Source organism: Saccostrea cucullata, unplaced genomic scaffold (assembly GCF_032062105.1).
Source record: "Saccostrea cucullata isolate Sc308-1 unplaced genomic scaffold, CSIRO_AGI_Scuc_v1 ctg3540, whole genome shotgun sequence".
NCBI lineage: Eukaryota > Metazoa > Mollusca > Bivalvia > Ostreida > Ostreidae > Saccostrea > Saccostrea cuccullata.
Genome location: NW_026932512.1, coordinates 9,771 through 36,442, shown reverse-complemented (window position 1 = coordinate 36,442; position 26,672 = coordinate 9,771). Strand labels below are relative to the sequence as shown.

General features: G+C 34.9%; 1 protein-coding gene across 1 annotated transcript; it reads left to right on the top strand.

Moving 5' to 3' along the window:
- Window positions 1–4,561: 4,561 nt before the first annotated feature.
- LOC134235324 (uncharacterized) lies at window positions 4,562–24,351 on the top strand. Its single transcript, XM_062717457.1, has 6 exons — window positions 4,562–4,711; window positions 20,401–20,682; window positions 20,808–20,888; window positions 22,950–23,072; window positions 23,273–23,394; window positions 23,519–24,351. The coding sequence occupies exons 2-6, from the start codon at window positions 20,434–20,436 to the stop codon at window positions 24,300–24,302; spliced, it is 1,359 nt and encodes a 452-aa protein (XP_062573441.1). The 5' UTR covers window positions 4,562–4,711; window positions 20,401–20,433; the 3' UTR covers window positions 24,303–24,351.
- Window positions 24,352–26,672: the final 2,321 nt, after the last annotated feature.

The following is a 26,672-nucleotide window of genomic DNA, read 5'->3' as shown; positions in this document are numbered from 1 at the left end:
GTGGTGAAATGGACGTCCAGATGATGGATTTTGTATTACAAGTTTAAAAAGCACAGTTTATTTTCAGTGCTCTGATGGGTTATTACCACCTTCATATGTTTATGGTTTAGAAAAGTCTGGTAGAGAACATCCCAAAATTCCATGTCTCAAATTTGCTCCAGATTCACATTATACCAGGCCGTTACATGGTTTCTGCCCAAGTGAATGGAAATTGTTTGTATATGATAGTTTATACAACACCAGGCATTTGAATGTATTGCAACACGGCTAAAATTACTGTATGGTGCAGATAATATGATCAATAATGCATTTTATCCATACCCACAATCACAAGACTGTAGCAATTTACGTGCATTTTTGCTACTGCAAATGTGTTCAATTTACTTACTGGCAAGCAGTTGGAAAACATTACATTAAATGTGCACCAGATGAGGACTCATGTTAGAGTCTTTTATCAGGAAAATTTCAACCGTTTCCTATGCTGTCAAGAATGGACCAACTTGCTGTCAAAGCAGATTTAAATCAGATCCATTATATACAACATGAATGACAGGAATTCACAATGATCAACTAGAAATAAAATCTCAAAGGAGCATTCAAGAAAAGGAATTAACACCATTAGGAAAAGATTTCAACGGCAAAGGATATCCACAGACAAAAAGGAATTAATAAAAAGAAAAAACTAGAGGTACTGTGAGCAATGAGCTCACTAAATGATACCCCCGCCTCCCATAATGTCCATGGGCTGCTATATATTGTTTTACGGTAATGTGTAAAGAGGAATAACTCGTCCTATCAAATGTTATCCAGAAAAGATAAAGATAAGTGAAATGACAGAACCAGCCTGCTACAATCATATAGACCAGACATGGTAACAACTCATGAAGTAGTACAACTGTTGTTAAAAGATTTTTTCAGACAATTTAAGATGGATCCACATATGAGTGTTGTGTGTGCAATCGATTTTTATTCCTTGCTTCAGTAAAACGTGTAACAGATAATTAATTAATCAAGCATCAACAATTTTAAGTTTGAATAAAAGCCAATGGGCTTGTTTGTCATGTACCAACAGCTTTGCTAGAAAAAAATGCCATAACAAGCATCAGAGAATAATTTGAAAGTTATTGAAGTGCCTAAGATATTAAAATCAATAAGTTGTCTTCAAAAGCAACTGATTTCAAAAATCATTCCTTTCATGAAAATTCATTCTGTTCCAAAAGGAGCACAACACGGTTTGAAGGGACAAGTTGTTTAAGAGCCATGTATTGTTAAGCAGACAGTATCATCGCTACCTCGTAATAAATCAAAGGCTCAAATGATTGCTTTAAATCTCAAACAAAGTTTATCTGACAAGGATACTTTCTGCAAACAAACACACTGCCTCAGTATGTTAATGATGCCTTTGCATGACTACAAGAAGTGAACAAATGTTATGGAGATATCGCTGTTAACCCATAATGGACAACACAAAGCGAATGCCAAGACGAAGAACTCTGGAGGTCTGCATATACACCATTCTGCAGAAACTTCTACAATAAATGAAAGAAATGAACGTTATTGGTGACTCAGTAGGGCTTGAAAATGATGCTCATTTTCTTCACAAATCTGATAATCAAAATGAAGTGGACGAAGAAAAAACAGATTCAGAAGATGAAGTTGAACAAGATGTTCTTCAGCACATTGTTGCAGATTTAAACTACAAACCTCTTTAAACTCAGTGACCTGTGTCTGTTCCGAGGGAGGGCCTTCTGTTACAAGTGAAAAAAATAAAATATTGCTCCAGTTGAAGGGCAAATTCCAACATCTGTGTTTTATCAAAAGAATTGGGAAATATTAGCATTTCCAAACCTCTTTTCTGATGGTAGGAAAACATACCATGAAAGGAGAGCAGTGCAGATAAGCCCCAAGATATGTGAATGCAAGAATTTTATCAAGTGATTTTCGTTTTGCAGAATCGCCAGAATACACGTTTCAATGTCTCCATTGGATTGAATCTGTTTCAGTTCATGAAAGCATTACCATGTCATTGAAGAAATCAAGGCAAAAAGATATTTCTGTTGGACAGCTACAGCAACCAGAAATGCTCAAAGCATTCTTCAAAGATGATGAAATATTTGCTTCTTTCAAAAGAGTAAGAGGTACGCCACAGTACTGGATGCAAATGCAACAGGATATCTTGGAAAAATCCGTCTCTTTGGGCCATACACATCTGTTTCTTTCAGAATCCGCTCCTGATTTTCACTGGCCTGAATAGATTCAAATAAGGCCTAATAGCCAAACAAAAATACGGAAAGCAATTCAATATTGATTATATCGAAAATGAAATAGACAAAAAACAAAAAAAGGAACTGGTTGGCAAGAAATCCAGTTACTGATGCACGACACATCTGTTTCATCTTTAGGAAATTGTGGGGAAATGTTATCCTCTCTGGAGTTCATCCAATTGGACAAATATTGAACAATGACATAAGAAAAGAAATACAGAGTACAATGTTAATTTTACAAGAAATCAACGACTTTTCCCAGACATTCATTTTGGGCAAAACGGAAGCATTATTGAACAATCCAGTAGTCATACACACCTAGGGCTTCATTTTCAATCCGACTGTAGCTGGAATAATCATATCTATGATATTTACGAAAAAGTTTGGAAGAGATTAAATAATTTGAGACTATTTAAGAACACATTAGGTAAAATATATATTGTATAATGGCCAGTTTGTCAGCATTTGCGACATTTTATTTCTTATTTTGATGAGAATTTACCAAATTGGTGAATTCTACATTTTAAGCACGCGCTGACGGTAGTTTGGGGGAGTGCTTTGCCATTAGGAAGTTGGGAAATGTAAACGGAGCGATTTCCTATTAGGATCTTTGTAATTCTTCCCAGTCAATTTTATCTTCAGATAATCTTAGTCAAGTTTTTCTTGGGTACAATCGAGATATTTTGGAGAGAGTTATGTCTTTCGGACTTAGATAAATTCCAGTTACTAAGTATTTGCCGTTTCTGTTCATTTTCTTCGCAAAGAATGCACGTAATAAATTTAAAATTGGTATTCAAATTAATCTAGAATGTCTATCTAGGACGTTTTATTTTGGGTACGATCGAGCAATTTTGAACAGAGAAATGTCCCTAGAGCTAAGAAAATGTTTAATTATTTGCAGTTTCCGTTTATTTTCTTCGCAGAGGCTGCACATACGGAAATGAAATTTGGTATACAGATTTATATATATAATGTCATGACTTGTTATGCAAGGACTGGAGTATTTATCTCGGAGTTAACACAAAACAACGATGATAATTTATGATCTGTCTTTATTCTAACAATTTCACTTATAACATTAATGATTTTTAAGCACAATCAATACCATAAGCATTTGTTTGATTGTGACTATTTACAATCCAAAAAGTAATAAGCTTCATCTTATTTTATGTTTGAATTATTTATATATATTTTTTTAAAGTTCTACATGAACATTTACAATCAAATATGGTATTCATTAAATAATGTTTTTTATTTTGTTTTTTACAAAAATGTATGGAACTGTGCAAAAAGAAAGCAAATACAAAAATAAGATAATAAGGAAGTCTGCATTGCAAGTAAAATTTATAACACAAGAAGTTTGGGAAGACCTAACTTCGCTTCTTTAGTCATGATCATCCACAGGAGTCTGAAGTGTTTATCGTCAAAAATTATAAATAAATAGGATGAGATATGAAGGTGTTAAGGGGGGGTCATTCACGGCTCGAAGTCGTCAAGAAGGTTCGATTTTTTAACCGGAATAAATGGCACAAACACTCTGGATACTGAATTAGTCGCGAATTTTTTCTGACGATTTCTGTTTGTTCAGGTGGGTCCTCCCAAAACACGTTGCTATCCTGGTGTTTTTTAAGTTGAGGGGATTTTTTTTGGGGGGGGGGGGGCGATAAAAACTTCAGACTCCTATTGATCAGCCATTCTTCTTGCAAAACTTAGCCCATTAGGATATTTTTAAAATTTCGAAATGTGGTTGGAGTTCTTTGATAATTCAGCGAACGAAGTAGAAAAAAAATTGTAAATGACAGTACATATGTTTGGGCTTTTTAATTGAATCCAAAAGTATTAATATTTTGTGAAACTTAAAAAAAAATTACAAAAAAACTTATGTTATTTATAGTGTATGCATAGCATTGAGTATGTCGCAAAAATTGAGATTTCATTGCTTTTTATTGCAGGAAGAAATTCTAGGTTAACCAAAATTTCAAAATATTGATTATAAACATTTATCCTTTCTCCTCGATATATCGCTGTTTTACATTGTGTAATTTATTATATAAGATTCGAAATCATATAACATAAACAACGCAGCCTGTTTATAGCACTTGGTTATACATGTAGCAAGGATGAGCTTTTTCAGATAATCAATATAGCAAAGAAAATATTTGGGCAATGTTTAAATGAAACCAAGAGATATATATTATATTCATCCGCTGACGTAAGATGATAATGAAATAAGCATTTAGATCCCATAAATTCCTTTATATACATAAATACACATATGTTTTACAGCATAACATAGTGCTAGTTCGTGGAAAACAAAAAGAAAGTATTGTTTTGAATTGGAGGAAACAGACTGGAACTTCCCAGCTTTAAAAATAGTTGGTCTTTATTATTTGAATCAAACTGCGCAATTGTTTTGTGGTCATTTTGCTGTACCATCATTTTATAAGGTAAAATATTTAAATTGATTTTATAATTTAAAGAAAATGTCGTTCTGTAAAGTTTATTTTTAAATTCAAGTTGCTTCATAACCATTGTTTTAAAACTCGGTGAATACTTTTCTGGGATACTGCATGTATGATACTTACACCTATTATTAAATAATCATTTTGTGATTATCGGCGTTTTGTAAATATAAACTGTCAATATTCTCTAGAAAAGATTCCATAAACATTTTGACGAGATCATATTGATCGAAATATGGTAATGTACGACTATTTACGAGACGGTAAAGGGTGACGTCTTGCACGAGTTAAAAAATCTTTTGAACAATCAATATCTGAAGAGCAATTCAGTCTTGATTTTTTTCGCTGCCATGCATCTTAGCTAGCCAAGGTTGTCTGGTACTGTTAAATCACATATTTTAGTGGGTCAAATTTTCGAGAATAGGGGGGAAAATGTAAGGATTTAATTTCGTGGTTTGATAATTTTTTGTAGTACATGTAGTAATGGATATATTTTTTTCATTTTGTGGTGGTCATGAATCCCACAAGCACTTTTTTCGGAAATAATTTTTATCCCATAGTAAAATTATTATACTATGGGTTAAAAAAATATTTCCGAATCAAGAACTTTTTTTCTCTCAATACCTCAAAAACCGTGAAAATTACACCCATCCCATCCCCCCAAAAGTGATTTCACAGTTCGCTACTCTCCTCATAAACCCTTGATCTATATACATGTATAAATTTAGTGCTGTCGGGAGTTGTTTTCGCAGATTGCGTCATCGACAGAAATAAAGAAGTGTATTTAAAAAAGAATAATTAACAAGATATATAGTGTTGAGTTATGTTTTTGTTATTTAAAGTAAATACGTGCATCTTCATTGTAGATTCTTAATCACATATTTTGCACATACGGTAGCTTACGGAATTGGATGACTCAGTAGCTATTCATAGAATGAAATACGGATCATCGTTGACTTTCGTTTTTTATCCCCGAGATGAGAGACGAGATGCATCACGAACGCACATATCGCCACTTAAAAAAAAAACAATTGCTGATTGGATACAACTCGAGAAAAAAATCCTAATTTGTAGACCAAGGGTTTGTGAGGAGAGTAGTATATCAAAAACCTTGGCTATCATAGATGGCTGCTATGTACATGTACATGTACAAACAACAGTGGATAAGATTCACTTGAAATCTCTGCAAAAAATTATTCACTATGATGAAAGTTTTATTTAATATAAACTCTTCAAAAAAAGATACGAATAGTAGGAACAATGCCTTGAAAAATGTATAATGATGGTAGTTTTGCAATACCTATTTTTTTTAAATGGATATTACGCATTCGAGTGAAATGCCTGATTTTTTAAAGCAATTGTTAACTTTACAGCTATTCTACAAGTCTAACAGACAAAAAGACCTGATTTTGCAAAATTCCCCTAAAATTGTTTATCTCCATTATCATTTGTTGATTTCTGATGCACTTCCTTCGACTACAAAGGGGCTATCGAAAGCGGGGGTTCTCGATATTTTGAATCTGGTTTTATCTGAAAATAGTCCGAAGTATCTGACGTTTTCCTGCCTTTTTTACGATTTTGATATTTGAGGTGCCAGGAAAACGTCAGAACCGGCGCCATTACGAAAACTGGGAAATCGCCGCCTCCACCCAGAGGCGGCATTCTCGGGTTAATTTTAGATACTTGCGAAATGAATTAAACTCAAACATACAAGTTAATAAAACGTATAATACTTTTAGTACTTGCCAATATCGTTTTTTTATGATTCATTTATGAAATATACAATCCGATGAAAACATTTTATCAGACTTATGAGATTTGTTATCATTTCGCACATTTTAAAATCTTGAAGTCCTGTATCGAAGTGTAGAGTTATATTTTCTTTTCATCGATATTGGCGAGTATAAGAAACATTTTGTCATTGTTAAATTCTAATTTTGGCATTTAGTTCAGTTCGCAAGTATCGAAAATCAACTCCGGTTGGAGACGGCAAAATTTCTAGTTTTCGTACATATAATGGCGCCAGTTCTGACGTTTTCCTGGCGCAACAGTAAAATAGCCAGGAAAATGTCAGATATTGCGGACTAATCTAAAAATTGACGCTTTCTAAAAATGCTACATCTGAATGTTGCATAGCACAAAATGCAAAATGGGCGACTGGAAGTAGGGGTACCACAGTCTACAATTGCAAGATGTTTTAGTGTTACGCACAGCGCCCTATCTAAACTATTAAACATAAGCCATTAACATATAACACCCAATGATCGCAAAAAATATGGTAGACTACGTATAACATCATCAGCACAGCATCACTTCAGAGGATTACGTAAATTGCATGAATGTATCACAATGACGTCATCTAAAGCTTAGGCTCTCCCTGAATTGCATAGATCATCTAACAAGAGCATTTTCAGTTGACTACGAATTATTGCGAGAGGATTATTCATGCCATTGTTCCGACCCCACAACATCCCAAATATCGACATCTAAGATATCAGATCAACGGAGTATGACAATAGTATCATTATTAAACATTTCGGTTTAGCTACTAGGCCAGAATATTGATTGGAAATCCTCATATAAGTTGAAGAGTGCTAATGCTTTGTAATGAACTTTAGACAGATAACTGCCTCCAGGACGCTATAAAAATTGGTGGTGGTAGTGTACTGATATGAACAAGAGGCCCATGGGCCACATCGCTCACCTGAGCACTGTGGCTAGGAAAAGTAGAATTGGTTTATTATTGAAAAGTTTAAATCCAAAAGTAGTCCCATGACCAATTATGGCTTTGTTATTCTTGAGAAGAAGATTTTTAAAGAATTTTACTATATTATATTTCTATGTAAAACTTTGGTCGGCCATTGTGGCCCCGCCCTACCACCGGGGGTCATGATTTGAACAAACTTGAATCTACACTACCTGAGGATGCTTCCATATAAATATGAACAATTATGGCTTTGCTATTCTTGAGAAGAAGATTTTAAAGAATTCTACTATATATTTCTATGTAAAACTTTGGTCGGCATTTTGGCCCTGCCCTACCTCCGGGGGTCATGATTTGAACAAACTTGAATCTACACTACCTTAGGATGCTTCCATATAAATATCATCAATTATGGCTTTGTTATTCTTGAGAAGAAGATTTTTAAAGAATTTTACTATATATTTCTATGTAAAACTTTGTTCGACCATTGTGGCCCCGTCCTACCCCCGGGGGTCATGATTTGAACAAACTTGAATTTACACTACCTGAGGATGTTACCACATAAGTTTCATCTTTCCTGGCACAGTGGTTCTTGAGAAGAAGATTTTTAAAACATACCACTAAATTTAGTATTCCCAATTATCTCCCCTTGAATGAGGGCATGGCCCTTCATTTGAACAAACTTGAATCCCCTTCACCCAAGGATGCTTTGTGGCAAGTTTGGTTGGAATTGGCCCAGCGGTTCTTGAGAAGAAGTCAAAAATGTGAAAAGTTTACAGACGGACAGACAGACAGACAAAATGTGATCAGAAAAGCTCACTTGAGCTTTCAGCTCAGGTGAGCTAAAAAGGGTATTATATGAAAGTAAGAGTGATTTGGTTCGAATTCAAAGGACTTTGAAGGAAAAAGGTACTCTAATCACGTTCTACCTACACCTGCCTATTCAATTTTGCAGCATCCTAGAGCCTTATTACAATCTCTCAATACACAGCCACATACGGCTCGTTTGCCACTCCCATTCTTGCAAAGCAAAAGCAACCTGTTTCTGTCACAGTCATCTAAATCGCCAGATTTAAACCAAATTAAGCAGCATTGGATTGACATGATTTGCCAAAGACAATCGATTCCCCAGACTTTGTAACAGCTGACCAAAGCTCTACATTTAGAGTGGGAGAGTATTCCTATACATTTTTTTAATTACACACATTTGCTTCCAATAGATGCCGTTTGTGGCTATCATTTGTGTCTGCGGGGGGCATACCAGATATTGATCTTTTATGATCTTTTATGACCTTAAACTGACAATGATTTTAAAATTCTTGAGTAATTATGACATTTAGATAGTATTCCTGTTGTTAACCACATTTCTATTTTATCAAAACATCATTTTACTTCATAATCTTTATGTTCAATGTGTCACTAAAATTCTACTATGCGTTTCTTTTTTTGAAGAGTATAGTTAAAGAAATTGATAATAGCTTAGTTAAGTAAACTATAGTTAACTATCGTAAAGGAACACTTCTAGGTGAATATGTGCTTTGACCTATAGGACCGATATGTGTTTCAGCCTTTACAAAAACCTTATTGATATCCGTTCCGGTCGCTAAATGCATGTTTCTCATATATCGCTTTTGTTCTAGCCGTAGTCAACTATACAAACATTTCCCCGAGGAATAGCGTGCATCTACCTGCAGGATTTCTCCCACACAAGGCCACAAGTACCATTAAGGCAAATCCCTCACTAAAATTTTAGAGATTTCTGAAAGTATACTTAAATTAATTATATGTATCTTTGTAAAAATTAAGACTTGCAAATTTTGTTTCCTTTTCTGTAAATCGATCATTTCGTGAGATGCTTTATTATCGTCTAGAAAGAATGTAAAAAAAAAATTCAAAATGTAAAAACTTTCAAATCTTGTCTTTCATTGCCTAAAACCCATATCCCCCTTCCTCCAGTAACCACCTTTGACCAGCTTGGTTGCCTCCACTTTCCTTTGCCTCACTAAAAATGTAAGCCTAGTTACGGCCAGAGATGTTCTTAAAAGGCAAACTGCAGTAATTTTTGCTCGGCATGATTCACACCCTATTACCGGCAACTGCGACAACCGATGCAACTGTGACAACAGACGGCAAAGTAATCAATCGCTATAACAGAGACCTCATTGATATCATAATTTTGACTATCTATAACATTCATTTACTTTCTTTTTGTGGTTTACTACGGCGCCGCTGGAGGGCCAGGTAAAAAAATATTTTTATTTGTTCGGACAAATTAGAAATTCGTTCGGACGAATTAGTTATTTGTTCGGACGAATTAGATATTCGTTCGGACAAATTAGAAATTCGTTCGGACGAACTAGTTATTTGTTCGGACGAATTAGTTATTTGTTCGGACAAATTAGAAATTCGTTCGGACAAATTAGAAATTCGTTCGGACGAATTAGATATTCGTTCGGACGAATTAGTTATTTGTTCGGACGAATTAGATATTCGTTCGGACAAATTAGAAATTTGTTCGGACAAATAAGTTATTTGTTCGGACAAATTAGATATTTGTTCGGACAAATTAGAAATTCGTTCGGACAAATTAGTTATTTGTTCGGACGAATTAGATATTCGTTCGGACAAATTAGAAATTCGTTCGGACGAATTAGTTATTTGTTCGGACGAATTAGATATTCGTTCGGACAAATTAGAAATTCGTTCGGACGAATTAGTTATTTGTTCGGACGAATTAGATATTCGTTCGGACAAATTAGAAATTCGTTCGGACGAATCAGAAATTTGTTCGGACAAATTAGTTATTTGTTCGGACAAATTAGATATTTGTTCGGACAAATCAGAAATTCGTTCGGACAAATTAGTTATTTGTACGGACGAATTAGTAATTCGTTCGGACGAATTATTAAATTGTTCGGACAAATTAGAGAAAATGTGAACAACTGTCAAGACACCGCGATTAATGTGCGATAAAGCACCAAGACGTTACATCTTTGCAAAATAACTTTAATGAACAATATTATCAATAAATATTTTGAAGATAGGTCGTTTTAATGTTGATCTCTTTCTTATAATTTTTATGTACATATTCACTACCCTGCATTTATTAATCATGGCATGTGAATGATTGTTGAAATACATTTCTGATAAATATGTCGCCGATATGTGGCTGAAATATTGCCGATTCGGCGTAAAACATTCAATCAATCAATCAGGTACATATGCGGTGTATAAAATGAAGAAAAAAAAAATCCTCATTGAGTTTTTAATTAAATATTCCTGTTTGTTAATTTTAAGAAAAGTTTACAAAAATGAACCTGTTCGTATTGATATCAGGTTGCATAGGCGTAGTCACGGGGGGGGGGGCAGCGAGGGCACTAGCTCCCCCACTCTCAGATCGGGGGGGGGGGGGGGGCAAGAGTATGTCTGTGCCCACTCCCCACTTTTTAATGAAGAACAAAATCATAGCTATGTAGAAATAATATTAAACCTCATTTATGGCAATTTTTTTATTTTCAACAACTGAGTAAGCATTTCTCTTCAAGTAATTGCTGTCTAATATAGTAATGTAGTATAGTAATTAAATCTTTCAAGACCTCTTGTGTTCGCAAGTTTGGGATAGGGAGTGCGGGTCATAAATTTAAGTTTAGACGTTTCTGTTTCAATCAGCATCTGTTATCTAACAAAATTAAATGAAATTCACAAGCTACCCCTTGTGTTGACATATGAAAGTCATTATTTATTTGCTGCATCCCATTTCTTGTATAACACAGTCACAAAATAAGTTTTGTCAAACCTCCGGATTTTTAATTATTTAATTTTGCTGATTCTTTAGCACGCTTTTATTATACCCCCCGCATGAAAAGCGGGAGGGTATATAGTAATCGTTAATTCCGTCCGTCCGTCCGTCTGTTACGCTTTGGGGTACCCTTCTCTTATCCGCAACTCCTCTCATACCACTGAAGGAAATTTAATGAAACTTTCACAGATATTGCCATTGTGCACCTCCTATTTTACTTTTTGATCTGACATATTTTTTGGATTTTCCAGAGCAAAACGTGGACACCATTTTATTCATATGGGAGGCGGGGGTATCATTTAGTGAGCTCTTTGCTCACAGTACCTCTAGTTTTTACATATAGGTACTAGATAATTCTAGTCAATCCAAATCTCATCAAAATAAGTAATTTCTATAAGATAGCTGCAGTATTGGAGATTCTGATTTCGGTATACCTGTGATGAATGTCAACCAACTTTAAAAACACTATTTGAAATCCTCTCATTCAACTTAGACAGGGGTTTGATATCACTTTGGCTAGCTGGTTTAAGGGGGCGTGAGGGACGCACACCCTTAAAATTTTTAAAGTATGATATGATTAATATTATTAATGCCATACTTTGATACATATCTAACCAATGCCACTATTTTTGTTTCTGATTTTACTATTAGATTACACGAAAACTCAGGAGCTTCCAGGGACTTCGCTCCCTAGGCCCCACCATTCAAAGTATGATATGACTAATATTATTTCATGCCATACCCCGTATTACATATCCTGTATTCGCCCATGGTTATTACATGTTGTACATCTTAATATTTTTTTATTTAACACATGGCCTTAAAACTTTGGCATTGGGGGGGGGGGGGGGTTTGGAGGGTTGGCAATATATAGAATACTACAGAAAACTTAGGTACTGTATGCTGGTGCCCCCTCATTAAAGCCGTCTGATGACTTTCTTTTTTTGCTTGTCAAAGAATTTCTGGAGTTGAGCCCCCCCCCCCCCTTTTAGTTTGTGACTACGCCTCTGGGTTGTTCCTATGACTCGCGAGCCGGTGAATTAAGATGTCAACCGGTCAACCTGGTATATTCCCTATTCCATTGATTTACAGAGCATAATTATAGCCCCACCCCTTATTGGAGAGGTAGATGTAGTCGAACAAACTATTAAATTTCACTTTCAGCATTTCTTAATTTTGTTTATACGCTTTCTCAGTTGAGTACCAGTTCGAAGGTTTGATAGGCCAATGACTCACTAGAAAGGGGAATTATGAATCCAACCCCTTTTATGGGGAAAATAAATCATGAATGAATGAATGTCAAAATATTTTCAAGTAATACCCCCTCCCCTCCTCTATTTCAAAACGATCGATTGTCTTAATCATTGAGAAGCTTAACTTGCATGAAATTATGATGTGTTTTTAAATTTTACTGCACTTTCTAGGAACGTACATGTATTCATCTATTTTTTATCCTTTTCCCGGAAAGGGGCATGTTTGATCAATATTATACCTACATGTTTTAATTCATCGCTTTTCTGATATTTAAATATAAAATAAAATTTATATAGATACTTAATAATAGTTTTTAACGTTCTTAGAAAGAATCCATTGGAGATGGACATATGAGATTCTCTCTATTGTTCCTTCATCACAAAATACTTCAATGTGGGAACAGCGGTATAGAAGCAAAACTACAAATGTCCTAGCTACAGTAGTAAGCCCCATCTTAAGAAAATTAAGACCCATCGAATAAGAGGCTCGATATTTTGAGTCCGAAGTTTATTTAATATAATACAATACAGCCACGTAGCATCGTTTTTGAAAGTGGGGGGGGGGGGGGCTGAGAAAAAACATACTTACCTAAAAAGTTGACAAGCAAAAAAAAGGGGGGCAGAGGAAAAGTTGTCCAAAGTTGACAGTCCTATTTGGGGGGGGGGGGGGGGGGGGGGTACTTTTTCAATGCAAATTTTTCCCGTACCAATTGCCTGCAGTATGAATAAAACCTTAAGGAGTGGATCTCATCTTTTCAAAGAAGCGGTAACTGACCACTGACACCACAGCGTTACCAATTTAACACCAACAGCAAAAGTTGGTCTGGTAGAACTAGATGATGTTTATTTATGACAAATCGTGTGAGTGTGTCAGGGATGGGAGTGAAAAGATGGTTGATAAGAAGTAACTGACCCTTTGAATTTACTAGTGGGCTCTCAGATAATATACTTTTAGAATGGCAGACTTTAGGCCTATAATATATACCGGTATAGAACCATTATTTCCGACTACATGTATTTACAATCAACATACCCGACATTAATAGCACATGTCTAGTTGCAACGTGTGTATGTCATGGTCCAAAGAGCTATTTATGTATTAAAAAGGGATGAATCCTCCTGAATAGAGAAATTGTATATCTCTCTATACAAGATAATTTGTGCAAACATCTAATTTGTCCGAACAAATATCTAATTTAACCGAACAAATTTCTAATTTGTCCGAACGAATATCTAATTTGTCCGAACAAATAACTGATTTGTCCGAACAAATTTCTAATTCGTCCGAACGAATTTCTAATTTGTCCGAACAAATATCCAATTTGTCCGAACGAATATCTAATTTGTCTGAACAAATAACTTATTTGTCCGAACAAATTTCTAATTCGTCCGAACGAATTTCTAATTTGTCCGAACAAATATCCAATTTGTCCGAACGAATATCTAATTTGTCCGAACAAATAACTTATTTGTCCGAACAAATAACTAATTCGTCCGAACGAATTTCTAATTTGTCCGAACGAATATCTAATTCGTCCGAACAAATAACTAATTCGTCCGAACGAATTTTTAATTTGTCCGAACGAATATCTAATTCGTCCGAACAAATAACTAATTCGTCCGAACGAATTTCTAATTTGTCCGAACAAATAAAAATATTTTTTTACCTGGCCCTCCAGCGGCGCCGTAATAATGTACGGCGCCGCTGGAGGGCCAGGTAAAAAAATATTTTTATTTGTTCGGACGAATTAGAAAATCGTTCGGACGAATTAGTTATTTGTTCGGACGAATTAGATATTCGTTCGGACAAATTAGAAATTCGTTCGGACGAATTAGAAATTTGTTCGGACAAATTAGAAATTCGTTCGGACAAATAAGTTATTTGTACGGACGAATTAGAAATTCGTTCGGACGAATTAGTTATTTGTTCGGACGAATTAGATATTCGTTCGGACAAATTAGAAATTCGTTCGGACGAATAAGTTATTTGTTCGGACAAATTAGAGAAATTGTGAACAACTATCAGGACACCGCGAATAATGTGAGGTTTGCACCAAGATGTTTCATTTTATTTTGATTCTTTGCAAAATAACTTTAATGAACAACATTATCAATCAATATTTTGAAGATAAGTCGTTTTAATGTTAATTGATCTCTTTCTTATGATTTTTATGTACATATTCACTACCGTGCAGTTATTAATCATGACATGTGAATGATTTTTGAAATACATTTCTGATACATATGTCGCCGATTTGTCGCTGAAATATTGCCGATTCGGCGTAAAACATTCAATCAATCAATCTGGTACATATGCGGTGTAGAAAATGATTAAAAGGTCCTCATTGAGTTTTTAATAAAATATTCCTGTTTGCGAATTTAGAAAACTTCACAAAAATGAACCTGTTCGTATTGATCCCAGGTTGTTCATATGACTCGCGAGCCGGTGAATTACGAGGTCAACCGATCAATCTGGTATATACCCTAGTCCATTGATTTTCAGAGCATTAATTATAGCCCCCTCCCGTTATTGGAGAGGTACATGTAGTCGAACAAACTATTTAATTTCACTTTCGGCATTTCTTAATTTTGTTTATACGCTTTTACAGTTGAGTACTAGTTCGAAGGTTTGATAGGCCAATGACTCACATAGAAAGGAAAATTATGAAAGCAACCCCTTTTACGGGGAAAATAAATCATGAATGAATGTCAAAATATTTTCTAGTAACAACCCCCCCCCCCCCTCCTCTATTTAAAAAACGATCGATTGTCTTAATCATTGAGAACCTTAACTTACATTAAATTATGATGTGTTTTTAAATTTTACTGCACTTTCTAGGAACGTACATGTATTCATCTATTTTTTATCCTTTTCCCGCAAAGGGGCGTGTGTTTAATTTGGTCAATATTATACCTGCATGTTTTAATTCATACGCTTTTCTGATATTTAAATATAAAATAAAATTGATATAGATACTTAATAATAGTTTTTAACGATCTTAGAAAGAATCCATTGGAGATGGACTTATGAGATTCCCTCTTTTTGTTCCTTTATCACAAAATACTTAAATGTGGGAACAGCGGTATAGAAGCAAATTTACAAATGTCCTAGCTAGTAAGCCCCACCTTAAAAAATTAAGACCCTCGAATAAGAGGCTCGATATTTTGAGTCCGAAGTTTATTCAATATAATACAATGCATGCAGCCACGTAGCATCGTTTTTGAAAATGGGGGGGGGGGGGGGCTGAGAAAAAAATAGCTACCTGAAAAGTTGACAAGCAAAAAAAAAAAGGGGGGGGGTGACTTAAGAAAAGTTGCCCAAAGTTGACAGTCCTATTTCATGGGGTGGGGGGGGCTTACTTTTTCAATGCCAATTTTTTCCCGTACCAATTGCTTGCAGTAGGAGTAAAACCTTAAGGAGTGGATCTCATCTTTTCAAAGAAGCAGTAACTGACCACTGGCACCCCAGTGTTAGTCAGGGATGGGAGTGAAAAGATGTTTGATAAGAAGTAACTGACCCTTTGAATTTACTAGTGGGCTCTCAGAAAATATACTTTCAGAATGGCAGACTTTAGGCCTATAATATATACCGGTATAGATCCATTATTTCCGAATATTTACAATCAACATACCCGACTTTAATATCACATGTCTAGTTGCTACGTGTGTATGTCATGGTCCAAAGAGCTATTTATGTATTAAAAAAGGATGAATCCTCCTGAATAGATAAAGTGTATATCTCTCTTAACAGGATAATTTGTGCAAATATCTAATTTGCCCGAACGAATATCTAATTTGTCCGAACAAATAACTTATTTGTCCGAACAAATTTCTAATTCGTCCGAACGAATTTCTAATTTGTCCGAACGAATATCTAATTCGTCCGAACAAATAACTAATTCGTCCGAACGAATATCTAATTCGTCCGAACAAATAACTAATTCGTCCGAACGAATTTCTAATTTGTCCGAACGAATTTTTAATTTGTCCGAACGAATATCTAATTCGTCCGAACAAATAACTAATTCGTCCGAACGAATATCTAATTCGTCCGAACGAATTTCTAAATTTGTCCGAACGAATATCTAATTCGTCCGAACAAATAACTAATTCGTCCGAACGAATTTCTAATTTGTCCGAACAAATAAAAATATTTTTTTTACCTGGCCCTCCAGCGGCGCCGTAGTTTACCGTTTTGGTCTAACCTTAAACTATTTTTCTGTTAAATATAAAACTTTGATTCCTTATTGAAACAAAATAAGAACAAAATAAAGCTAAATTTCAATCGCTGTGCAGGAAAAATTGGTCAAATTGAGCTTATATGATAAAAACTGCTATTCTTTGCTCACATTTCTTGTTGGATATAATAAATTAAGACTTTTTGAGGCATAACTTCAAAATATGGATAATTTTTGTTGCTTAATAAAAGCGCCACAAGCGTTTAATTTTGTTTGGTGAAATCATTTTGGCTATCGTGTACAACAGACGAGGCAAACAATGCCAGCAGATTTAAAACGAAATACGTCAGTCAGAAACAGTGGATACAAAGTTGAATAAAGTATAAATTTGCTGTATCCTGGTAAGCATCGAATCTCCTCAAGACATATTTTGGCTGTTAATATTGGTCATATGTATGGTACTTGCTATCACAGGTATTTATGGACATGTATCCCTCCCCCACGAGATTTAAACAAAAACTCATCGTAAAGATCTATTTTTTTTAATTTTCCTATTATACACATGATGAATAAGTGTAATAAATATAATTTGTGGAAAAAATGTCCATTATGCCCTGGGTTTTTTTTTATCGGAGGGGGTGGGGTGTTCCTGTCCACAAGTACCTGTGGTTGTATACGACAGCAACTGAATCAAACTATTATTCGATAATCAACACAATATATTTTGTGCACCTTTGGGGAGAATTTCTCCACTTTCTAGCATTGGTCAATCATTTATCTTTCACTCCCTTATTCTAGGCATATTATTTAACTAATTTGTATGTTTTATCCATCTCCCAAACCCTTTATACTCGTCTCTTTAAGTGATAAACTCGCTTGATTAAAATTATTTGTTAGGTTGTTGAAAATTCACTTCAAGCAAGTTTATTGCCTGTAGAGACAACTATAAATGGTTGGGAGGTGAATAAAATATACATTTTGGCTACGAATATTTCAAGTATTGGGTAGTGAAAGGTAGTTGATTGACCAATGCTTGAAAGTGGAGAAATTTTCCCCAAAAGTGCGCAAAAAATATTGCGCCATAAATTGTACCTTTTTTGCATTACGGGATCTGTAGCGTTATGGTCAAAGACAAATATATAAAACCATAACGCTACAGATCTGCAGCTATTTTGATCGCAACATCGCAGCTAGCGACAATAATCTGCAAGAACACTCTTACTGTGTACAATTTTATGCTGAAGTCTGCATCAAACGTAACAGCTTCGTAAGGAATGCCCCTTTTAGCAATTTTATTAAAAAACCAAGTTAACTACTTAAAACTTTTACATAATGATTAATATTTTTATTATTTTTGAATACTTTACTTGTAGGTACTTTAGTGTGGTCCTTGATATTTCACAGTCCCAAATATCCATTCTTCGTTCCCTGTCGTTGGAAAGCAAAATTACGAACATTCACCAATGGACCGTCTTATTTAAACATGTTGATTATTGAATAATAGTTTGATTCAGTTGCTGTCGTACACAACCACAGGTACTTGTGGACAGGAACACCCCACCCCCTCCGATAAAAAAAACCCCAGGGCTTAATGGACATTTTTTTCCACAAATTATATTTATTACACTTATTCATCATGTGTATAATAGGAAAATTAAAAAAAATAGATCTTTACGATGAGTTTTTGTTTAAATCTCGTGGGGGAGGGATACATGTCCATAAATACCTGTGATAGCAAGTACCATACATATGACCAATATTAACAGCCAAAATATGTCTTGAGGAGATTTGATGCTTACCAGGATACAGCAAATTTATACTTTATTCAACTTTGTATCCACTGTTTCTGACTGACGTATTTCGTTTTAAATCTGCTGTCATTGTTTGTCTCGTCTGTTTTACACGATAGCCAAAATGATTTCACCAAACAAAATTAAACGTTTGTGGCGCTTTTATTAAGCAACAAAAATTATCCATATTTTGAAGTTATGCCTCAAAAAGTCTAAATTTATTATATCCAACAAGAAATGTGAGCAAAGAATAGCAGTTTTTATCATGTAAGCTCAATTTGACCAATTTTTCCTGCACAGCGATTGAAATTTAGCTTTATTTTGTTCTTATTTTGTTTCAATAAGGAATCAAAGTTTTATATTTAACAGAAAAATAGTTTAAGGTTAGACCAAAACGGTAAACCACAAAAAGAAAGTAAATGAATGTTATAAATAGTCAAAATTATGATATCAATGAGGTCTCAGTCATAGCGATTGATTACTTTGCCGTCTGTTGTCACAGTTGCATCGGTTGTCGCAGTTGCCGGTAATAGGGTGTGATGATTATTATGCTTAATTATACGTGTATCGAGTACATGTAACACAAAGTGAATGGTTCGGGTCCTCGAATAAAGTATGCCTTCACTGAAATCTAGTTCCGGTTGACTGCGTTAGGTTATAGAGAATGTATGGTCTGCACACATTGAAATGTCGTTTATATTTACAGAAAATAATATTAAAATGCAAAAGCCTGTAAAAATTAAATCAAATATACAAATGAAATGTTTGAAAAAAAAAATGTGCCAACTGATGGATTCACACTAGATCACTAAAAATGCTGGTGGTTCACGTCTGAAGCTTAATTTTCTGAGCTATAATGACTATGACAACAAACGTCATAAATATCAACCAGTATTAAAGAAATAGATTTTCGCATATTTTGTATGTTTTTCGAGAATTTCGACCCTAGGGCAGGGGTACCCCTAAAAAATCTTGTTTTTAACCATTCCTTAGATCAAAATCTATTAAAATTTCATAATTTAATTTAGAGGCAGGCCTGCCCTGAAGGACTTCTACGCCAAAATTTAAGCAAACATTGGTGCTTTAAAGGACAAAATGCTGCTTTGATCAACTTTTGAATTTAATTTCAAAGTTGCAAATAATAAATTTTAAGTTCAAAATGCTAATTTGAAAAATTTAGACAAATATACGATGGGAAACAACTAAAGAACAATAATTTTTAAAAGGGACTTTTATCCGGAAATTGATCTTATTCTTATAGGTCAAATCTTTTGAAACAACGAATACATCCTCTAGCAAGGGGAAAATCATTGAATAAAATATGAAAAAAGCAAACAGTAATCAAACTTTCAAAAGTTATTCAAACAAAAAATGAAGAGCAGAGAAGACTCGGACATCTGAAAGGATCAGAGTTGGGTTCAGGTGCCATGGAATAGGAAGTATTCCTCTAATGCGTTCCCACCGACCTTGTACTTGCAGGGAAAGCAAAAAAAAAATCCGTATACAGAAAGTAAATATTGTTTTTAAAATGCTGGTCGGCATTTGACTTTATGTAATTGTATTGACCACAGAACTTTCGAAATATTCGCTTTAAACGAAGCTATTAATTGACATCAATGTTTCTTCGCTTTGTTTGACAAAAGCAGCCCCATTTTAGAAATTGTTCATACGAACAACATGTTCCTGCATATTCAATCAACTTAGACTTATTAACTTCATAGGCAGGTGATAAGGGTATATCGCTACAAAAATAAAGCGTAGTAAAAAAACCGCTAGTATTATCTCTTTTTCATAAAGTTTGAAGTTTAATATGATGTATAAAACTCTGTGGTGTCTTTTTATCGAGCTTAAAAGGATATATCAAATCATCAAAAGTAAGTAAAATGAATATTGTTAGTTTCATTACTTGTATTATTACTTAACTTTGAATTCACATTTTTCACACTAAAGGAAACACTTCTGAAAACCTTATTACCAGAAAGTATGGCAAATATTTTACCAGAAGTGATAAAGGACATTGGACGATGCCGTGAGGTGGTTGATATTCTGTCACGTGAAGAAGTCCTGGCTATGGACTGTGAAGGAATATCCCTGGGTGCAGAAGGTCCCCTTACGTTGTTACAAATAGGCACATACTCGGGACAGGTCTACTTGTTTGATATACTTCTCAATCAAGATCTCCTGAAGAGAGGCAGACTGAGAGAACTTGTAGAATCGAAAAATATCGTCAAGGTTATAATTACTATCAAGTTAATGGGGGTTACTGACATTCATTTTCATGAAGTTTTCTTTTATCCTTTTGAAATATTGTGAAATGAAAGATTTTATAATTAAAGTATTGCTTATTACTGTTTTAGGTGATTCAGTCCTGCTCAAATGACAGTGCTGCTCTACATTTCCAATTTAATGTAACACTTCAGAATGTGTTCGACACACAGGTAATGTTTTCATATTATGTAAGGTCTTGTATAACTTTTTTTCATGAACAAATTTTTCAGGGTTTAAAAAATGCTTTAATTTACTGATAAAAAATCATACTTCTGAATGTAATTGTCTTTTCTTTTGACGCAACAATGAGTTCTTAACAATATATGAACTACACTTCACAGAAATACGAATTTTTAAATTTGCTCTCTCGAAATTTCATTTACACATGGACTTATAAGACTTTTTATGAATCCTATTGATATTGATGTTAATAAATGGTACAACATGAAGATACTTGAACTTCCACTTTTATATCCATAAACTATATGTATATTGTACGACGGCGTATTCGTGCCATATTGACAATGTAGAAAAAAAAATTGTTTGAACGATTTAGAAAATCGTTTGTACGATTTGATAAATCGTTTGTACGATTTTGTAAATCGTTTGTACGATTTTGTTAATCGTTTGAACAATATAGAAACTCGTTTGTACGATTTGTTAAATCGTTTGTACTATTTAGAAAATTGTTTGTACGGTTCAAAAAATCGTTTGAAGATTTAAATAATCGTTTGAACGATTTAGAAAATCGTTTGAATGTTTTTTTTCTTCTAATTCCGAACAGAAGCGTACTGGATAAAAAACCCTGGTAAAGCAATGGTATAGAGAAGTCCCTTCGCTGCTAACTATAACGGGTACAGAAACACTTATAATAAATTGTATCTTGTTAATTCAACTGACCATCTACGTGCCACAGTGGTGTAGCATCGTTTTTGAAAGTGGGGGGCCAGCCAGAGAAAATCTTTTTTACTTACCTGAAAAAAGTTGACAAGCACAAAAAAAAAAGGAAAAGCTTGCCAAAGTCGAAAATCCTATTTCGGGGCTGGGGAGGGGGGGGGGGGAGGGTAAACCTTTTTTTCAGTGTTAACTACTTTTAGTACCAAATCTAATACTACATTTTGGTACATAACTAAAAGTGGGGGGGGGGGGGGGGGACCAGGCTTTCAATTAATATTTCCTATAGTATAAGTAAGGTTGGGGAAAAAAAGTGGGGGGAGCCTCCCCCCCCCCCCCCTGTTGCTACGGCCCTGTGCCATACGTATTTTGGACTTTGTCAGTGTACAATCTTCGTCTTAATCTGTTTCTTTTCCTTAAACACTCCCTCCGGATCTTGTATAGAAAGAAAACATCGAATATCTTCTTGAGAAACGGTAAATCCTACCATAATAGCTTTCCAGTACAGCCACCTGTATCCATGCAATTGACCACATAACTCAAGTGTTTCCTCAGTGAAAAGAGTTACATCCCCTATGTCGGATTTGGTCTTACGTCTGAACAGTCCTAACTTAGCTGTTGTCCTTTTCAACATTCGTTCACTAACAAAGTATCGTTGAGTTTGCGAAAGAATCTGTGCAATTTCCGAAATAGTGAAACCCATCTTGAATTACCCCTTGATTAATTTTTCTCCGTCATTCATCGTGTCATTCATTAAAACTATGCGTAGTTACGTTGTCCTACTAATGCAAGGTTTCTTAATATGTTTCTTCTACGTGTAATAACCGGAAATATTAGCTAAAGCGTACAAACGATTTATTAAATCGTATAAACGATTTATAAAATCGTACAGACGATTTTAAAACAAATCGTACTGACGATTTTCTAAATCGCACTGACGATTTTCTTAATCGTTCAAACGATTTCTGAATCGTACAAACGATCTTAAAAATCGTACAAACGATTTTGAAAATCGTACAAAGGATATAAAAAAAATCGTACGAACGATTTTTTAAAATTTTCTCTACATTGTCAATATGGCACGAATACGCTGTCGTAATATTGTCTTATCAATCGAGGTAAAACTTCCACATAGACTTCCCTTGCCTATTAGTACAAATAACCCCTTAGATACATGTATGTACACATTTTTGGTTTGTAATTAAAGGTACATTAAATAAACATCTACTTTTCCTATCAAAATTAAAATTATTTATAATTTGCATTTACCAGGTAACAAGTAAATTCAAAGAAAGAAAATTTAGAATTTTGCTTCAATTTATTTCTTCCCCAAATAGGTAGCAAACCTTGTAATCCAAGAACATCAAGGACGTAAGATGGCTCCTCTTCTTAAATTGGATGCTATTTGTGAAAAATACAGTAGAAATAAAGCTGATTTAAGACAGAAAGAAGACGTGCAGGTACTGGTTATAAATAATTATGATTTAATGAAATGTTTTAAAGGAGTGAAAATTAAACTCGTAAAACATTCGATACACTGTACGCCCATAATTTGCTCTGCTCCAGATTTGAAAGCCTTGACTTTAAATATTTTTTGTTATCTCCATATATTTCGCAAAATAACATTTTTAACTAATTTGTAATGGCACTTGGTATTAAGACAGAATGGATGAAAGTCACAGGTGATCTTTGGGCAAAACGACCAATGACTGAAGAGATGATATTGTACGCAGCAGGTGACGTCACTGCTATTGTACCAGAAGTGTACGAAAACCAGAAAAAGTACTCTTTTTTTTTACACTTAATACAGACATGATGGTTTTTAATTTTGAATTGGTAATGATAAAGACCCCAAAAAAATTCACTAATTTATAAATCTTCACACTTTTGCAATTTATATCTCAAGGTATCTACTGGAGTACAACTTGTGGAGGAAATTTGAAGAGAGGGTTCATGAGGAAATTTATTACTTCATTGACCCAACACTAAAATTGAAAAGGAAGGAAAGAGTAGACGGAATCGTGAAAGAGATAATCGCTAAAATCAATGCAACAAGTCCAGCAAACATAGGCATTGATGATTTCGAAGAAGACCATGACGAGATAAGAGCTCTGAAAAGATTGAATTTTAGAGAAGCGTCTGCTATATCACCACTAATAAATCGGTTAAAAACAGAAATCCTGCAGAAAGATCTGAATGAGCTTTCAGAAAAACTAGATAAGGAAGGTGACACTTTTGTTGCAAATTGGAAATCAAAAGCTTGGATTTTTGATTCTGAGAAACACCCTGATGCATCAATCAGAGAAGCTGCTAAAAGAGTTCTGAAGAAGATGAATGATATCGCTTTGAAGGACGTTTGTAGCAAATACAACATGAACACAAAGCTGAGTCATGTTCGTGATATGGAAAAAGAAACACTGCGCTCACTACGGCCGAATGGTACCAGCGACCCGAATATTCATCCAGTGGCCCTCCGTCTTCATTGGATGTTGATGGAAGATGATTTGGATAAAAAAATCTCAGAGTTCCAAGCCAAACGTCTGGAATTCAAAATGACCGAGGGATTTTATAGGAAAATGAAGTTTTACATCGCCAAGAACACCCGTGTACCTCCAATCATCAAAAGAAAATCGAAGATGTTCAAGGATGAACTTGATTTAACTTTTGGACGTGATGTTATTCCTACATAAGTGACAGAACGGTGGCCTTTCGAGTTTATAGAATTTTACAGAATGTATACATGTATGTGAAATGTACAAGTGTGATTTCACTTATCAGTGAAACATTTTTTTTTAATTTTTTTTTTTTATTTTTTTTATTTTTGTTGTTGTTGCAAAAATATATTTTTAAAACGATTTTGGCCATGCACCATTTACTTAATTCTGATTTTACTTGCTATATTACTTGTATATATATAAGCATGGTTTTTATTATAAATTATTAAAACTTGCTAATGCTTTGCTTTATATTGAATTGTTTGAGTCAGTCGTTCTTACATCCAAATAAAAACAAGTTGGGGTAATGGGTCACATGCTTATTAGTGCGCATAAATACATTGCCACCCCGAGAACCGGGCACTACTTTTACTACGAACGTAAGCAAATCGACTGGTGCTAAAACACAATGTCGCATTCGATTTATTGATTGTATATTGTTTACCTCCCACTCGAGAATTTTTCACTCAAATGGAGACGTAACCGTTTGCCGGTGAAGGGCTTCAAATTTGGACCTATACTCGGCACTCAGGGCCATTGAGCAATGAGAGTTCTTTATCGTGCCAACACATACCGTGACACGGGACCTACATTTTTAAGGTCATATCCAAAAGACCCGTGACTTTGACTTGTAGTGCCGAGCGTTGGCAAAGGAATAGACACTACCTATGTTTAGGTCTTTGGCATGACGCGGCGCCACGAACGAGAATCGAACCCCGGCCTCCCGATCACGATGCGAACGCGCTACCACTAGGCTACCGAGACCGGTATGTCGCATTAGAAAAAAAATTTGAACTTGATTAAAATCTGTGCAAAACAAACTATTTTTAATTAACAAGAATTTTTTGTGCAATTATCAAAATACACATTTGCTTTCAACCCCCTTGCAAGACATAACTATCATGGCTGAGTTTGGCAATGTTGATATCGGTGATGACGACCCGTTTCTGTCCCTTTTCTTTGATTATGATATCCTGGCCGCATTGGATCTCTTTTTAGCTCACCTGAGCCGAAGGCTCAAGTGAGCTTTTTTGATTAAAAGTTGTCCGTCGTTGTTGTCGTCGTCAACTTTTCACATTTTCATCTTCTTCTCAATAACCACTGGGCCAATTTCAACCAAACTTGTCACAATGTATCTTTATGTGAAGGGGATTCAAGTTTGTTCAAATGAAGGGCCATCCCCTCTTCCAAGGGGAGATACTTATGAATTATGAAAAATTAACGGCATCTTTTAAAAATATTCTCTTAATGAGCCATTTGGCCAGGAAAGATAAAACTCATGTGGAATCATCCTCAGGTAGCAAAGATTCAAGTTTGTTCAAATCATGACCCCGGGGGGTAGGGAGGAGCCACAATGGGGTATGAAAGTTTAACATAAGAATACAAAGGGGAAAACTTTTAAAATCTTTTTCTGCAGAACCACTGGGCCAGGAAAGATGAAACTCATGTGGAATGATCCTAAAGTAGGGAAGATTCAAGTTTATTCAAATCATGGCCCCCGGGGGACTAGAATGTGGCCCCAATGGGGTATTAAGTTTAACATAAGAATACAAAGGGAAAATCTTTAAAAATCTTCTTCATAACCACTGGGCCTGGAAAGATGAAACTCATGTAGAACTAGATATCATTGAGATGGTTGCCATCTCAAAGGGCCCCGCTTTTAGCAATGAACATGAAAATGTAAGGTAGCTGAAAAGGGTTAATTTTGAAGGTGTTTGAGATTAAAGGGAAGTTCAACATAAGAACAAAAAGGGAAAATCTTTAGAAATCTTCTCCAGACCACTGGGCAAGGAAAGATGAAACTCATGTGGAATCATTCTCAGGTAGGAAAGATTCAAGTTAGTTCAAGTCATGATCCCTTGGGCAAGGGTGTGGCCACAATGGGTGATCAAGTTTTTACATAGGAATGCATGGTAAAAATCGTTAAAATTCTTCACAAAGCCATTATAATCATCAATTTAAAAGAATAAAAAAGGTAATGTAGATTTGACATTCAGGAGAATAGAGGAGTCATAAGGTGGACGAATGTGTATACAAAGGCTATATCAGTAAAGATTTTCATCTTATAAACAACAGAACCATGTGCCACAAAAGCATTCTAAGGAAGTGTAGATTTAAGTTTGTTTAAATATCCCCTCCCCAGAAACCATTTTTATAATAAATTTAAACTTTTCAATACTTAACTAATTTTTGCTTTTACCTAGCCAGTTGCTCAGGTGAGCGATTTGGCCCCTAGGCCTCTTGTTTAGAGCTCCAGCAGGCGTTGAAGAGGTCGAGGAGGAGCTGAAGATGTCTAACATGAAGGCACTTTCTAGCCCTAATATGCCCCTCCCTTTCTAAGAGAGT

Coding starts and splice junctions, on each gene's coding strand:
- LOC134235324 (XM_062717457.1), top strand. CDS start 20,434: ATGGCAAATATTTTACCAGAAGTGATAAAGGACATTGGACGATGCCGT. Junction 20,683..20,807: donor AATCGAAAAATATCGTCAAG/GTTATAATTACT, acceptor TTACTGTTTTAG/GTGATTCAGTCCTGCTCAAA. Junction 23,395..23,518: donor GTGTACGAAAACCAGAAAAA/GTACTCTTTTTT, acceptor TTATATCTCAAG/GTATCTACTGGAGTACAACT.